The sequence below is a fragment of the Excalfactoria chinensis genome, chromosome 4 (assembly GCF_039878825.1).
Source record: "Excalfactoria chinensis isolate bCotChi1 chromosome 4, bCotChi1.hap2, whole genome shotgun sequence".
Taxonomy (NCBI): Eukaryota; Metazoa; Chordata; class Aves; order Galliformes; family Phasianidae; genus Excalfactoria; species Excalfactoria chinensis.
In genome coordinates this window covers 53,569,860-53,586,694 of record NC_092828.1, presented here as the reverse complement: position 1 = coordinate 53,586,694, position 16,835 = coordinate 53,569,860, and the positions used below count along the sequence as shown (strand labels likewise).

General features: G+C 43.0%; 1 protein-coding gene across 6 annotated transcripts in view; it reads right to left on the bottom strand.

Annotated features, from left to right (window-relative positions):
* Positions 1-5,280, bottom strand: part of FAM13A (family with sequence similarity 13 member A) — a 113,400-nt gene extending 108,120 nt beyond the window's left edge. For all 6 annotated transcript variants that reach the window (XM_072334062.1, XM_072334064.1, XM_072334063.1 and 3 more), the window contains exons 1-2: positions 5,199-5,280; positions 3,018-3,207 (exon numbers count right to left, since the gene is read on the bottom strand). In XM_072334062.1, the coding sequence (XP_072190163.1) occupies positions 3,018-3,207; positions 5,199-5,225 (217 nt within the window). In that variant the 5' untranslated portion in view covers positions 5,226-5,280. The remainder of the gene's footprint in view (positions 1-3,017; positions 3,208-5,198) is intronic.
* Positions 5,281-16,835: the final 11,555 nt, after the last annotated feature.

The following is a 16,835-nucleotide window of genomic DNA, read 5'->3' as shown; positions in this document are numbered from 1 at the left end:
AGGCAGATGTTGGTGGAAGAGGCAGCAGAGGCCAAACCTTCCCACCAATATCCCGATTACATTTTGTTGCTGTGTGACAGTTGGCAGCAGAGGGGCAGTCTGACAGGATGGTGTCTGACATGGAAGTGCGCATGAAGAAAAAGTGCGTCACTGAATTCCTCCATGCAGAAAAAACAGCACCCATTGACATTCATTGATGCTTTCTGAATGTCTATGGAGCCCAAACAGTGGATATTATCACTGTGAGGCAGTGGGTGGCACACTTCAGCAGTGGCCACAGTGACAGTGGGTCAGCTTTGCTGGTGTACATTTTTTACCAGTGTGGCATGCAGGCCCTCGTTAATTGCTGGTGAAAATGCACTGCTATTGGTGGTGACTGTGTTAGGAAATCATGTTTCATGGTTGAGAATTTGCTCTACCAAATCGTGTTATTGTGCTCTTTGAATCTGTTGTAGTTTCCAAGGAAATAAACAGGAAGCATTATGTTCAGAGTGATTTACGTACTTCATACCAAGCAGAAAACAACTGAGATGACTGAATCTTGCATCAGTACACTTCAGCTGAAAAGGAACCAGACTCTACCAAACAGTTATTTTATCACACCTTTGCAAGCAGCCCATTAGCTTTAGTGATTTTGCCAAGGCGTGATACTACTCACACAAGTATTTCCAACTTTGCTCTTTAGGGTAGCCTTACCCGTGACCATCGCAAAGCAAAAACAGCTTAACACATGCAGCAGTAACTCTATAACAATCACTGCAAACTCACTTTAGAAGAAAATCTCTGAGAGTAAGTGTGTATTTTTAATTACATGAAGCCTAAAGATTTCACAATGAAAAATAAAAGTATCCATCACTTCAGGCCAGACAACCCACACCCAGTGAAGGTTTCCACAGAGGAAGCCTGATGAATCACACTGTATCACTTTCTAGGCAGATGCTGAGATTCAAACAAGGAAAGCAAGTGCCTGAAGCTGAACTCAGTAAATTTGTTTTTCTCTAAAACACTTCCATCATAAAACAGAAAGTGTTTTCTGCTTTTTTTCTGATCCTGTGTGCATAGACCTGCTTATTCTCTTTTAGAAGCAGCACACTAACAGGATCAAAATATATGATGTACTGTTCTCATTAGAGTGGTCATTACTAAGCAGGAGTCTGACAGAACATTTCCAGTCCAAGAAGTCAATATTGATGCAGCAGAGTTTGTAGAAAGAAGCAATTTCTTTAATCAGACCAAGAAACAAGATAATCTGGTAAGAAAAAAAATGGAAACACTTAAAATACTGAAGTATTTTACTCGACGGATGTACGATACTGCTTACAGACCCTGCATTTCTGCAACTACAAGAAAACACATATAAAATGCTATACTGCCATCTGGGGGGCGACAAAAAACACCACATCTCAGCCACTCATTTCTGCAACACGGATTGAACAAGCAGAGCAGAGCGCCCATGCGGATAAAACTTCCTATGGAAATAAAGAGAGGCTGGAACCTACTGGGAACAGTAATCAGATATTTCCAAATTCAGCATAGGAAAACTTGGCTTCACCTACAAATTTGAAAATGAGTAGGTCACCATAAACTTTGTAGAGGATGTAGCTACCCAAAAGTTGGGTCAGCTTTTTCTAATGGCTAAAATCAATCGCCCATGAACAGGGAGACTCTGAAATGACCTGACTTTTAAAAAGCCCTACAACGTCTCTTACTGCGCCTGTGCAGAACATCAGGCTATACTGAACAAACAGCAAACATGGTTCACAGAACACTGTACTGCCAATTAGTTTGAGTTCATAAGTAGGGCTCTGTTAAAAACATCATGGTTAACTTTCCTGTTAATTCACAAAACAAACTGTAGGAAAGCACACAACACTCCTTCCAAATATTCCCAAGCAAGAGGGCATCTCTGAAACCTGTCTCAAGAAAGAGAGTGGATTATATGTTTATCAGGGCTGGATAATCACCTTGGCATAATCCATAACCCAGCTAATCTTGCTGCAGATAGAAGATCTGGCTTGTTTTGTTCATATTTGGGAAACACTTGAGTGGAACGCAATCTTTTTATGGAACACAGAGTACCTTTTGCAATCAAGAGGGTTTGTCAACTTCTGGTTTTGATTAAACCCATGTGACTGAAGGCATTTTCCCATCCTTGCTCTTTCATTGTTCTAGCAGATTGCTTTAAAGCAAGTTGATGTAGATCAAGCAAAATACTGCTGTGGAATAAAGGTAGGATTATGCTTTGAATTTTCATTTAATCCAAGCTAACTTTCAAGCTGTGTTTGCATATAACAGCTTCTATGGGTCCATCATGATAAAATCACATCATCTTAAGACGCTGTAATAGGATTATCATTACCTAGCAGCTAAAAGAGAGAACTGATGGTAAAAACAGATGCAGCTTCTTACAAGACGAAGTTACCTCCATGAAATCCTTTCTAATGCTGAATACCTGCACAAGATACATCCGCACACGAATGGTACTCTAGTTTTCTGCAAAGCGATGAATTTCCTTAACAGAGGCTAAAATCTCATTAAATGAATGCAAAGAAAAGCTGAGAATTGGATACCTTACTCCCTGAGGAGAAAAATAATAACTGAAATCTAACCAAAAACCTGTGAGAACATGTATTCAACAACATCCTCTCATGGGTGTGTACGTGCATATGAATATAACTATAGATACTTACATATTCTCACTACCACAAGGTGAGAGAAGTCTACTGTTTTGCAACTAGAGAATTACACCAAGCTTGAAAATGAAATACATTCAGTTGATAAAACTGAACAGCTTATCAATGAGCATGTGCTGCTCCAGAATGCTGTAGTTTATAAACATCCTATAGCATAAACAGCATACTGAGCAGAAGGAAAAAAAGTAGCAACAGTAACATTCTCTGCAAGTGGTTAGCATTAACAACACCTCATTCATCCTCTGTACCATGAAAAAACTTCTCCTTTTGAAGACCTCCACAATAAAACATGTTACTACACAAAAGTGATTTCCTTCAGCTTACCATGCTGGGTCAGGTACTCAACTATATTCCACACAACTATTGGAATGCCGTTCTTGCTCAGTCCCTGCTGCTGGAGCTCCAGAAGACTCACACCAAACACCTTCGGATGGATTGCATCCTTCTGCTTGTTCAGTGGAAGCAAGGCTATCTTTTTCATGTCCTCCTTCAATCTCACAGCTGACTTGCTTTGCTTAAAGAGGCATGGGAAAAGGAAGCATTAATCACATTTGCTACAAAGTGTTGCACAGTTACAACATGATGGTATCCATCAAAACTGGCTTTTATGTTCCAGAATAAGTTTTTGGTCTTAGTTCCTTTTAACTGACAGGAAAATCCCTGTAAAGTGGTGATGGTGGGGGAACAAAAAACAACTACAACAACAAAAAAACCTACTAAAGGAAGAGTCGTAGTAGTCTGTAGTTAAGATAAGGGAGAAAGACACACTTTTGTATGCAAGTATGTTACTAGAATAACAAGGAACTGGGATTCACAAGAGACTGCTTTTGTTACTCACACAGTTCATGTAGGTTACAAAAACACTAAGGCAAACACATCAAAAATCCCTGTACACTACAATCAGTTTGAGATGCCTCCGGGACACCTGTAAGTCTCTGAGCATACTCAGGTTCACTGTATCTTTCTTCCAAATGGTGTTTCCTAAAGATTCGTTTTGGCCACTGTCAGGTGAGATGGACCCTTATGAAAGATTTTATGACATGTTTACTATCTGATAAGCCTGAAATTTAATTACAGAGATTTCAAGGTTAGAAAAGAACAAGGCAATCCAATCACACGTAATATCAGGGGAAAATATCAGACCACAGTGAAGCCTTAACTTCATACATCCCATAGTTTCTTCTGGAAGCACGACATAGATGTTCTCACAGGTTTTGAGTTGCAGTGGCAGAGAGAACATGAGAACACATCCAGTAAGTCCCGAGGGAATAACAGAATTCATTATTACTTTCGCAATGCAGAAATCTAAATAAGCATATGCTGCTATGGTTTGGAAAGACCGCCCAAGAGCAACAGCATAGCCCACCTGTTACCACTTCTGTATACACCTAAGCATCATTTCACTAATGCAGACAAGCAGAAATCCTCATATTAATGACATCGCACTGCTGGAACTGTAGGTCACTGATACCATAGAGTTCAGTCTGTTTGTTTAAGAAGGCCACCACCAGCCTGACACTTAAAATCAATTTATTGCTGCAGCCTTTTATTAATGAACAGGTACTAGAAACCTTACTGAAACTTACAGCATTCTCTGTATGTATCACAAAAGACTGCTCAGACTCTCATCTGCGTCTTGGCACTTGACCACACAAAGGCACGTTTCCTCTTTGAAAAACAAGTGCTTGAAACCTCTAAATGTGTGGAACCATATGTTTTCTGTAATGAAACTCGGAGTCTGCATCAGGGCTGCCTTTGAGCCTGTCCTACAGCTATAACAGAAATGGGCAGCTCAGTGCTTTCTGTATGCTGTGCCTTTCAAACTGAACACGGATACTTGGAGCAGAAGTGTGTTCTAAGACCCTAGGTACCTATCTGACCTTTGTGAAACTAGCATAAATGTCATAAATACACGTCATTATTTGCAAAACAGCTATACAATCAATAAATAAAGCCAGCATTCCTGTGAACACCTCATTACTCTTCACAGTAAGCAGCACATGCATGATTGAACTAAAGGCTGAACGATGCGTTAAACATCGCTTTTCGCTAATCTCTTTATGAAACAGATGCTTCCACGGAAGTTTAAAAGGACAAGGCACGATTTTCACTTCAAAAGTCGTAGTTTAAGTTAACTGCACGACACAGCGGCGGAAGGGCTGCCCCTGCACGGCAGGAATGCGCGGGCAGCCAGTCATAAGCAGGCCCCGGGTACGGGCTATACAAGGGCAAAGAAAGAAAAAAGAAAAGAAAAAAAAAGAAAAAATAGCCTAGAGAGGCATTTATCCATCTTCATTTTCCTCAAACGCCGCCTCGGAGAGACGCGGGAGCCGAGCACTGGGTACAAGGCGCTGCAGACAGGGCCCAGGCCGCTCTCTCCTTTCCTTTCCCTTCCCTTTCCCTTCCCCTCCCCACACGGTACCGCCGCCGGTTCCCGCTCTCCTCAGCCCGGCCGCTCCCCGCAGCCTCTCCCCGGCCACGCCGCCCGCTCCCCGCCCTACTCACGCGGATGGCCAGCGCCCCGGCCCCCATGCTGGCCGCCAGCCGGGCCGGCTCCCGCCGCCCAGCCCAGCCCTGCCCTGCTTTGCCCTCCGCGCCCGCCTCCTCTGCGCCGCACCCCCGCAAAAGGGTGGAAAAACCCCACGGTGCCTGAGCCTGCCGGCGGTCACGTCACACTCGGAGCCCACATGCCGGCAAAAGAAAAGAACTCATTCCCCTGGCATCCCGCTCCCTCCCACCTCAGCTGGAAGCGCGGTTGGGGCCAGAAATCTAAAGTACGCTTCAAAATACCGCTGTGGAGTTGTGGTATTTCAAACGTTTCTTGTCAAAGAAAAGCACGTAATAGATGCGCGTGCTTACTTCTGTCTCCTTTCAGATGCAAGAGTTACCATCTGAGGAGGAAGCCTGCCTGTCAGAAATACCATCTGTGCGGGACAAAAGAGTGTGACCAGAAGAGAAAAAGGCAGACGAACATTTTCCTGGAGGCAGATGGGAAGAGGCTGAGCCGTACCTCAGATGGAAAATGTTACCTTGCAGATCTGAGTGTTCATTGATAATCCATTTCTAACAGGTATTGTGAGCAGAATTTCCTTCATAGTCAGTTTCTCTTTTCCCATCTAAGCACAGTTAAGCATGTCTAACCCAAAATGATTACTTTCCAACTTTGTACGGTTAGACTTTGGCCTCGGCATTCTCTTAGTTTCCTTTCAAATACACTGTGGGACACAGAGTTGATGTAAAATCCTCCTCTATCCCCCTCTGCATTGTAAGCCACTAACATGCTTTTCACATAAATCACACAAGGCTGTCTTCTTAGTCCTAATCACAGCTCTGCAGTAAAACCCAATTACATGCTTCAAACTGTAAGCTGGACATCTTAATAATGCTGAAGTGCTTCTTCCTACAAAAGAATGGAAATAAGTAGAACTTCCTCATTGCCTTTATCTCATCCTAATTTTTCCTAATCAGCACCACGCAAGGCCAGTCTCTCTCATGAAGGGCAGACTAAGATTAAGTCAAACTCTTCCTCATCCACAGCCTAGAATTCTTTTTTCCTTTATCTCTTACATTTGTTTACAAATAAGACATTCGATCTCATCTGTTGAAACAGCATTCCTAGAGGGAAAGAACAGCTAAGGTGCTGTTAGGAGTTCTAAGGAACTTCACGCCACTTCTGTGAATAATCTCATTATCTCTGCCATTGCAGTATGTTTCTTTAACCTGACTGTTACTCATCATTTCCACTGTGACATCAGAATTCAGCTCTTATTCTGCAACAGCTCACAAAAAGATAAAGCAGGCTGCTGTGAAATAAATTTTTGCTTCCAGCTTTGAAGTCCTGGAGCATAATTCCATCCTCTCCTGGCTGGCCCAATAAGCCTGCTGTGGGGCACTTGCTGTGACCTTCCAGGCCACACAGCAGAGGGCCAATCCAACTAAATATGCTTTGGACTTTAGCATGCACTTTGATCTCTGCCCCTTCCACCCGAGTTCATGCAAAACTCCTTCTCAGGTACTCAAAGAAGACAGAGGTGTGGTCTAGCCAAGGCTGTGTGTAGAGGTGTAGTAGTGCATAACGGGGGCACACCATTCAATTCAATCGAGATATCTCTTCAAATCACTAAAGCATTACTGAAATGGTCTGGCTCAATAAACTTCTAACTATAACTATGTGAAGACAAATAGCTGTCACATAGCCGAGTACAAAATGAATGCATAGTTAAGAAGCAGGTTTACAAGCCTACTTAGTCAATGGGATGGAGACAGTCATACTAATTATAAAATTATTAAAAATATTATGAGGCTTCTTTGGGCTTACCTAATTACAAAGTTAAGCAGGGTAGTACAAAACTGCTTGGCATCCGAGGATTTGGTCACCTAAGCAGTTTTGCTGCACAAAGAAGAAGCATCATTGCAGAACAGTGTCATAAATGAGGTTACTTCCCAGGGAAAGGTGGAGCTGAAGAACCATACTCTACCATACTCACCCATGCTCGTAAGATATTAACGACCTAACAGAGTCATGCCCCTCCCCAAACCGAAACTATATCACAACAACTCACTTTTGCCCAGACAAATCACTAGGCCTCTTTGAAGTCATACTAAAATCAAGGTGGTTGCTAAATGTCTGTGGGAGACAAAAAGCGTGAAGCATATTACACAATTCCTGTCCAGATGCAGTGCTGCCCGGCAGCCTAACTGCTCCTCAGCATTTTACTCTTAAGCAATAGCCAAGAGGGAAAAAAACCAAAATCGCACAGGCAGGACCCTAAGCTAAAACCTGCCAGAACACATGTGGGCAGCCTCTCATAGAATCATAGAATGGTTTGATTGGAATGGACCTTACAGATCATCTAGTTCCAACCCCCCTGCTATAGGCAGGGGCACCTCCTATAGACCAGGTTCCTCAAAGTCCCAGGCTTTGATTGCCTCCAGGGAGGGGGCATCTGCAACCTTGCTGGGCAACCAGTGTCTCACCATCCTCACAGTAAAGAATTTCTTCCTAACATTTAGTCTTAATCTACCATCTTCCAGTCTGAAGCCATTTCCCCTTGTTCTGTCACTACATGCCCTTATAAAAAGCTTCTCCCCAGCTTTTCTATGACTGCCCTGCGGTCCATGCTGGTCTCACTTGCCATCCTAAAGAACTGCAGGTCAGATGCTGAACTGGCCTACAATTCTGTCCATTGACCCCTCCTCCTCCAGCTACTCATTCCAAGGTAATGCATTGCATAGGCCTGTGTTAAAAACAAACACCCACAGGGGATGACGATGCTGCTTGGGCAGGGCTTGCAGACCATCAGGGCCTGCAGCCTGTTTTCCCACGCACTGTCTGGACAGCCAGTGCTGTGGTACAGAAGGAAGAAAGATCTACAAGCAGCCAAGGAAAATACTGATTTCTTTCCAATTTGATCAGCGTTCTGTCTTTGCTGATTAAACAATAGCAACTACTTTTTAAAAGACAATAGGAAAAAATACATACAATGGAATTGGAAACTGAAAAAAGGATTAATTTTGAATGTCTTTACAAGGCCTTGTATGTTTGCAGCAGGGAAGAATGTACAGAGAAGGAGCAATCCAGTATTAAAGTTATAACTGTAAAGCAGAAAAACCCCGAAGCCCTCACCTTGAAGCATGATTTAAAGCTTAGTCAAACCTTATTTATGTTGTTCCACAGGTCAACAGTTTCTTTTTATCTGTTATTCCACTTTATTTGTACAATATTGCCTTTAAGGATAATATCTGTTGGAGGCAGACATTACTGCATGAGAGTTATCTGAATGCAAAATACACTGAATAATTGAGAGCTCATAAGGTAAATGGTACCACAAAAGAAAACACAGATCCAGTTAGTGGTGATAAATACAAATGAGATTTATAAACATTTCTTTTCTTGTCTTTAGGCAAACTATGAAGAATGCTGAATACAGATATTTTAATATAGGATTTGTTTTGGGGAAGATTTTGTTAGGGTTTATGACTTCTGACATTTGAAGGGCTTTTTCCTTTAAGGGAAAAGGGGAGAGTGAGCAAACGACTGTGTGGTGCCGAATTGCCTTCCATGCTAGACCACAACACTCCCTCTCTTTCCTCTTTCCTTCTGCCCCAGATAACAATAAACATGACTTTATCAAAAGTGATTTACCTCAATAGAGCTCTCACTGATACTAGTACATCCCGGGGCTGACCTGTGAGTGATGAGACCCATTAACAAAGATATCAGTGGTCGGTGATGGGAGGATGGATCACCACTTAATGATCTGAGATAGAATTGTATCAATCTGTTGTATAAGTGGTGATAAGACCTAAGAAAATGCTGGACAAATGGAAAGTATAGCAAATGCTTGCCTTCAGCTCAGAAAGGATGGGAGAATTTGTAATGGTAACTTACATAAAATAAGCATGTAAACTATATAATGTTTTCTACTGAAAGTTTTAAGGGGCTGCTCATAACCATAAAATGAAATGTAGTTTATTACTTATTTCAGCTAAGCTGGCAACCACATTCAGCTGATCATCAGATCTGCACGGTAACTGCAGATGGCCTATGCCAATCGTGTTTTGGGATGGATTTTTTCTATTGGCCTCATGGGACAGAATACTTGGGACTCTTTAAATAGAAAATAGGCAATAAAGCAGCTCATATAAGTTTAGAATTGCTTTCTGTTATTGTAAGAAGGATACTAATCTCTTCTCAGTAACAGAAAATCACATATGTATTTTTGGAGAGAGGACTGTTTCTCTCTATTGCTGCAGTGGCTTATAATTTGACATCAAACTGAAATGAGATCAGATGGATTACTGTCAACGGCATCGTGGAGATGTTCTTATTCCAACATAGATAACAAATGGTTTTGTTTTAGACAGAATCATCCTTAAATAATAGCAAAGCAGACTACCAGTTATTACCTATGAATGAATATATCTTGGCAGTATGCACACTCCAAATAACAGTGTGATCTGTTCTTGGTCAACAAAAATGGCGACAGTCCTGACATCTGTTCTGAACTCCCTGGGAAAAAAAAAAAAAAAAGAAAGATAAATAAGAAAACATGAAGCTGGATACGTCCAACTACATAAATAGATAAATAGAGCTGTTTGTTCACAAAACCGGGTGTTCCAGACATCAGCTGTACACACTATAGTTCCTTAGTATCCTCAGTTATATTACAGCAGGGGAAATTTCTAGGCATTCCGCTTGTCCTCTTTAGATGAACTACCCGGCAGCAGGAACAGATCTATCTCTAAAGCAAGCGTAACAGTGTTTCAGCATTCCTGTCAAGGCAACTTTTTCATGCTCTCCATTTCCAACCACAGCACTGAGCATGCCTACACCTACGCAGTGACAGGGAAGGAATTTACAGACCACAGGAGCCCTATAAAAATGAAAACCCAGAAGAAACAATGCCAAATTCACTATTTTTCCTTCATTTATCTTCACCCTGGTAATTTCTACATCTTCTGAGTAAGGCAAAGTTGTTATTCTGTGTGGCTATCAGAAGGAAAATAGATGAGATTACACTGCAATTTTGAAACCCCACTGTTCTGTTAACGGTGTTTTGAGTAGAACTCCTACCCCTCAACAGGTTCCAAGATTAATTCACCATCAAAAACCAATGAAAAATACAGTGTCTTGGTCTAGAATTTCTAAGAGGCAGCACATTTATCCTGGCCAAACAGCTCATGGAGATAGCCTATTCAGTGCATGCCTTACATCAAAGCAATAGTTCACATCACAGATTCACACAGAATCACAGAGTTGGGGTTGGAAGGGATCTTGAGAGATCATCAACTCCAATGCTTCTGCTAAAGTAGGTTCACTACAACTAGTCACACAGGTAGGCATCCAGATGGGTCTTCAGTATCTCCATAGAAGGAGACTTCACAACCTCTCTAGGCAACCTGTATCAGTTCTCCTTTATCTTTACCATAATGATGTCCTTCTTAATAAGAATATATCCTTTCTTTATAAGGATATTTGTATGGAACACCCTATGTTCAAGTTTTAGGCTATTGCTCCTTGTCCTATCACTACACACCACTGAGATGAGCCTGGCCTCATCAACTTGCCTCCCACCTCTCTTTAGATATTTACAAACATCAATCGGATTCCCCCGCCCTGGGATATAAGTCAACAGTGTGCCCTCACAGCTCAGAAAGTCATCTGTACCTGGGCTGCATCAATAGAAACATGGCCAGTAGGTCTATGGAGGTGATCCTGCCCCTCTGCTTTGTGCTGGTGAGACCTCACCTGGAGTACTGTGTGCAGATGTGGAATCCTCAGTACAGGAGAGATGTGGACCTGTTGGAGTGTGTCTGGAGGAGGGCCAAAGAAATTATCCAAGGGATGGAGCACCTCTCCTGTGAGACCAGGCTGAAAGAGCTGGGGCAGTTCAGCCTGGAGAAGAGAAAGGTCCAAACTGATTTGATAGTGGCCTTTCAGCATCTAAAGAGAAGATACAGGAAAGAAGGAGACAGACTATTATGCAGGGTCTGTTGCAAAAGAACAAAGGAAAATGGTTTCAAGCTTAAAGAAGGTAGATTTAGGTTGTATATAAGAAAGAAGTCTCTTACACTGAGGGTGGCAAGGCACTGCAACAGGTTGCTCAGAGATGTGGTAGATGCCCTGACCCTGTAGACTTCCAAGTCCAGGCTGGACGAGTACCTGGGTTACCTGATCTATTAGTGGATGTCCCTGTTCATTGTAGAGGAGTTGAATGAGATGACTTTTTAAAGGTCCCTTCTAGCTCTCGATGATCCTATGATTCTACTCAGTGCATATGGGGCATGATCCAGGCTGTTTATCATCTTTGTGGCACTCCGCTGGAGTCCTTCCAAGAGATCTCTGTCTTTTTTTGAACTGGCAAGCTCATAACTGGATACAGTAGTCTAACTATGGCCTCACCAGGTCAGAATAGAGGGAGAGCTCATCTCCTAACCTGTCTTGATGCACGCAGTTATTCCTTCCCAGGTTCAAGTCTTTACACTTGCTCTTGTTAAACCTCATCAGCTTCCTCCTTCTCCAACTCTCCAGTCTGTCTTGAACAATAATTGCTAAATTGTTGAAAATACCAAAGTTGGAATCTGGGAATAACATTTGTCTATCGTTTCCAAGCAGTCTGCCAGATACAACAAGGAAAATGAGCATATGAACCTTAATGCCTGCCACCAAATCCTTTTTTGCTTAGACCCCTATCTCTTCTCTATGTATGGCCATCCACACGCTCTCTGAGCATCACAGAACCGTGAAGACGGAGGTGCAGCTCCTACAGCGTGATATCCTGCCTATGATACACAAGCAGCATACAAACCCTTCCCAGTTCGGCCTCGGCCTTAGAGCGCCTTGGACTCAGCTCGTGGTTACAGCTCCATCTAGTGGCAACAGTTACCGGCTGCTAAGTGGCTCTTTCTGCCTACAGGGACCGTGATTTGACAGCCAGCTAATCTCACACCTGTTCTTGTGCTGTAAGAAAGAAAAGCAGTTAGAAGAAAATCTTGTCCCGGTCAAAAATTGACAGGCTTCCAACATCTCAGCAAAACTGCATTCCAAGGAGTTTGCTGTGAGTCTCCCCATGCAGTGCAGGCAAGGAGCCCTGGTTTGAAGGGCTTGAGACTTCATGACAACACAGCTGTGAATCTAGAAATGTGCTATCTCAGCTGCCACGTGGCAAAGGGGAAGCCTTAGGCAGAAATGCAGGTAATCAGAGCTCTTGGATACGGGCTGGATTTGGTGAAAAGGTTTGGTCTGCTTGCTATTGAGAGAGTAGCAGTCGCTCCAAGCAGCTGCCAGAAAGCAGGCTAAGACTTTCCAAGGTAACTCGGGGAAATGAAGAGTGTAAGGGAAACAAAAATGAGAGGGCAACAAATGTGTTTTGTTTTGTTTGTTTTATATATATATATTGATGTTAGAACTACCCCTTAACAAAGCACAGAAGGGAAATATCTCCAATGCTTCACTCTGAAAGTGTTCATTTTTCAGCTACATACAGACAACCAAGTTTCTTATTTGTTCTGGACATGTCATTCTTTATGTGCACGAGCATCACCTCACAGCCCTTTCTCAGACAAATTCAGCAGCTGTGTCCTGACTACTGTGTGCCCAGGAGATGGCTGGTGGCCAAAGCAACACAGAGAGATGACCACCCAGAGCAGCCCAGATCTCCCACTCTTCAGCAGCTTTCTATTTTTCATCACCAATGTGCACTACAAATGTAGCAGCCCATGCTATGCCTTCAAGAAAGCTATTCCACAGCATCCCTGGAGACTTACCCGAATAGCAATTCAGCAGACCCACCTAGATCTTAACTGCCCCACAAAATTTATCTATCTGATTTTGACTGGCTTTTGCACACTTCTTTGTTGGGCTTGTTCACTGCCCTGAAGACTAGTGCCTAGGAGAGATCTGGAGCTCATCAGAGACAGGCAAGGAAAAAGAGTTTCCTTTAGAAGATTTTTGTGGTAAAATTTTAACACACACCATTTTTACCAAAAATCAATTATTTCAACTCTGTATCTTTGGCATTCTGGCTAGGTGACTCCTACTCCTATTTGTGTTAGCTGGAAGTCCAAGACCCATTTAGTCTTCACTATGTTAACGAACCCTGATGAAAGTCCTGGAGTGTGCCATGTGAGGTGTTTCCTGCAGAATCAAAGACATGCCTGTTCTGCTGGTTGAGGCACTGGCACAAGCTTAACTGCAATACTGTGTACAGTTCTGCTTCATGACGGATTATTCTGAATGAGGACAAGTGCATAAAAGAGCTAGAAAGACAAAATAGGGATGGGAGAGCTCAGCTTAGTGCTGAAAAATGAAGACTGAAAACAAATACGGCTGTGCTCACCACTGCAACACAGTAAAGTGAAACACTAGAAAGAGGAAAGAGCTATAACGTGCGGAATTATATTAGTAGAAGGCACTGAATTGGCCTATGATTAATATAGGGGTGGAAATAAGACTAAAAACAAACAGAAAATGTTCTGGAGTAGCTTTTTGAATGAAGCGGTAAAAATCCAATTAGTCTGAAGATGGATTATGTGATAGGGATGCTTAGCAGCAGGATGTGGCCCTGGGGAGCCAGTAGATATCTTTCTGTACTCCATCCAAGGGGAGGTTCAACAGTGAAAGACACATGACACAGTAACCCAAGTCACAGTGATTTACAGGAAATTACTTTCCAGACTGACAATTTTTAAATCTGGGACTCTCCCTTTTTCAGCAAAAGAGGAATTATCCATGGGAAGCAGACAAGCCCCATGAACATGCTTTTCTAGCCAAGAAACTCAGTATCCCATTGAAAAGTAGTTCATTGGAAAATTTCAAGTAGCTCTCAGCCTAGCCTGTGCTTGGACTTGAGCAAACCTTTCAAGCAACAGCCTTGTCCCCTACTTGTCTGTTCACTCACCTTGCGAGTCACTGAGAACTCTGTACATTTTGTGCATCTGGAATAAAAATGCTCTTTTTTGCATCCCCTGACAGATCTTTCATATTTTTACCACCTACAAGCGCCTTTGGAAATGTATTTCAACAAGCTTGAGTTAGCACAGAACTCAGCTTTGCTCCTTTCAAGTAACTTTTTCATAGAACCATAGAATCACAAAGGATGGAAAAGACCTCGAAGATCATTTATTCCAACTTTCCACCTACCACCAATATTGCCCACTAAGCCATCTACTCTTTCATTAAACACATCTAGAGATGGTGAATCCATCACTTTCCTGGGCAGATTGTTCTGGTGCCTGACCACTTTTTCTGAGAAGGAATTCTTCCTAACACCCAAACTGAACCTCCTCGGCTCAACTTGAAGCCATTCCCTCTATTTGGATCACTAGTTCCATGGGAGAAGAGGCCAATCCTCACCTCACCATAACTCCCTTTCAGGTACTTGTAGAGAGTGATGAGGTCTCCCCTGAGCCTCCTCTCCAGACCAAACAATCCCAGTTCCCTCAGCTGCTCCCTGTAAGACTCGTGCTGCAGTCCCTTCACCAGCATCATTGCCCTTCTCTGGATACACTCCAGGACCTCAATGTCCAAGGGCTACATTTAATTAAAACTAGCCACACAGGTATTTCCTTTCTATTGCACATTTACAGTATCTTCAAATCCACTGCAAAATGTTTCTTGAAGCCCAAGAGGATGGATGAATTTAAGGTGATCATAAATGCACATAAGACATCTACAGCAACTGGATAAAAATTAATCCTGAAAAAGCTGAAACATACTGAAATGAGACAAATGGCTTCAAATTGAGAACCTTTTCCTAAACTTCTCTATGCACAGAAGGTGCACTAGAGTCCATTCCATTGAGCTGCCGACCAGAAATTGCAGTTAGGGCTTCTGCATGGGAAGCTGTGTGCAGTCCTTTGAGCCTGCCAGTGGTAGTGGGGAGCCTGCAGGGTAGACTCTAGGTCTTGCTGGAGGTAAGCCTCTGTTCTGAGAAGGTAAACAGTCCCTGGAGGCAGGTGGATGTAGTGGTGGGCCCGGCAGATAATCATGTGGGCTAGGAAGACTTAGAGGCTGGAAAGGAGGGGGCCTGTGTCTGTAGCTTCTTGGGTTTTGAGGAGGCGGCAGTGGGCCAGGAAACAAATCCTTCATTCCTAAGTGTGAGTCAGGGAAGCAATCTCTTGCAGCCAGTGGTGGTAAGTGAGAACCACAAACTAGAGGCACAGGAAGAGGTGAAGTCCCATAGTGACCAAGGAAAGGAGCTTATGATGATCCAAAGTGAACAGGCAATGGAGGTCTTGTCACTGGAGAGGTCAAGACAGGTGTCTCAGTGAAAGAAAGTGGGTCTTTGGGACTAATGTTAACCACCCTATCCTTTGCTGTGGAAAGGGAGAAGGTTCTCAGCTCACTACTGATCAGAGATGCCCACATTTGGCTCAAGATTTGGAACAGACATTCTTCCGGAGAGCTCTGGTGGCCTTTGGAGCAGAAGAACCATCTACCACTGTACCACATTTACCTGTTTAGCCTTCTCTGTGAGGAGCAGAAAGAGGATGACTGACCCATGTTCAGCTGCTGTTCACATGGAATCCTACTCCATTTCAGTCTTCAGAGCCTTGGTTTGAACAGTTGCTACAGGATTCTCCATGTTTGGGAGTTTCTGTGGGAAGCAGCAGAGACAACAGCTCTCTTTCAATGCATCCCTGCTTATCAGATCCCAGCTGAACAAAAAAAGACATGCTCAGATCTAAGTCAGATGTGATTGATTGCTCTGATTTATCCTTGTGTTATTATTATTATTATTATTTTCCCACAGCCCTCTTTTCCTGCTGTAGCTGCCAGCTGATTTAGTGGCCTGTGCTGGCTCAGAGAGGATGTAAGGTCATTTTTATTGCAACTCTCCCACACAATGCCTAATGACTTGGAGTCACAGCACTCTTGCCTTTAAAAGGGAACATAAATCAGTGGGAATCATTGCCACTTGCTGTGCCTGTCCTCAGCAGACAGGAAAGTCGCCATGTTGATAATACTTTTTATGTTTCACAATCTATAGGGATACTGAGGGTCATACATGCAACAAACAAGGTCAGTGAAAACAGTATAGCTTGGATGCCAATGGAACGCAACCATCTCCTTAATGTACTGCAATTAAAAGGCCTACTTTTTTCTAATAGGCATATCCACTAGAACAAAGGAGCACAGTCTCCACTGGATGGTAGAAGTATCGATCGATTCTGCAGTGCCCTTAAAGATGCTGCTACTCTGCTCCCTCTCTATGCTTCATTTGAAGCTGAGAGGGAAAATAGCTTGAAGATAGCTTACTCTTGTTTTGGGTGAAAACCCAAAACAAGGGGCACTACTGGCTCATTGACAATGGACTGAAGACATTTTCACCTGTCCAATAGTAAAAAGAAAGGGCACTGGGGTAACCAGGCTGATCTTCGCTGTCAGTTGCTTTTTACAGAGGTTGACAGTAGACAGTAACACATCACTGCTTGGGTCAGAACGCTGAAAGCAAACTTTCTCCTGAGGAGAGGGGAAACAGATCTGTATCAGCCAGCTCAGGTCCAAAGGAGGGAAATTCCCCTTTTAAAGTCTCCCTGATAAACGGACAGCCAAATTAAAAGCATGAGGCCTGACTGGTACGAGAATAATTACAATTAGACTTATCCATGATTAAAGGCCTGGCAATATAATGGTAG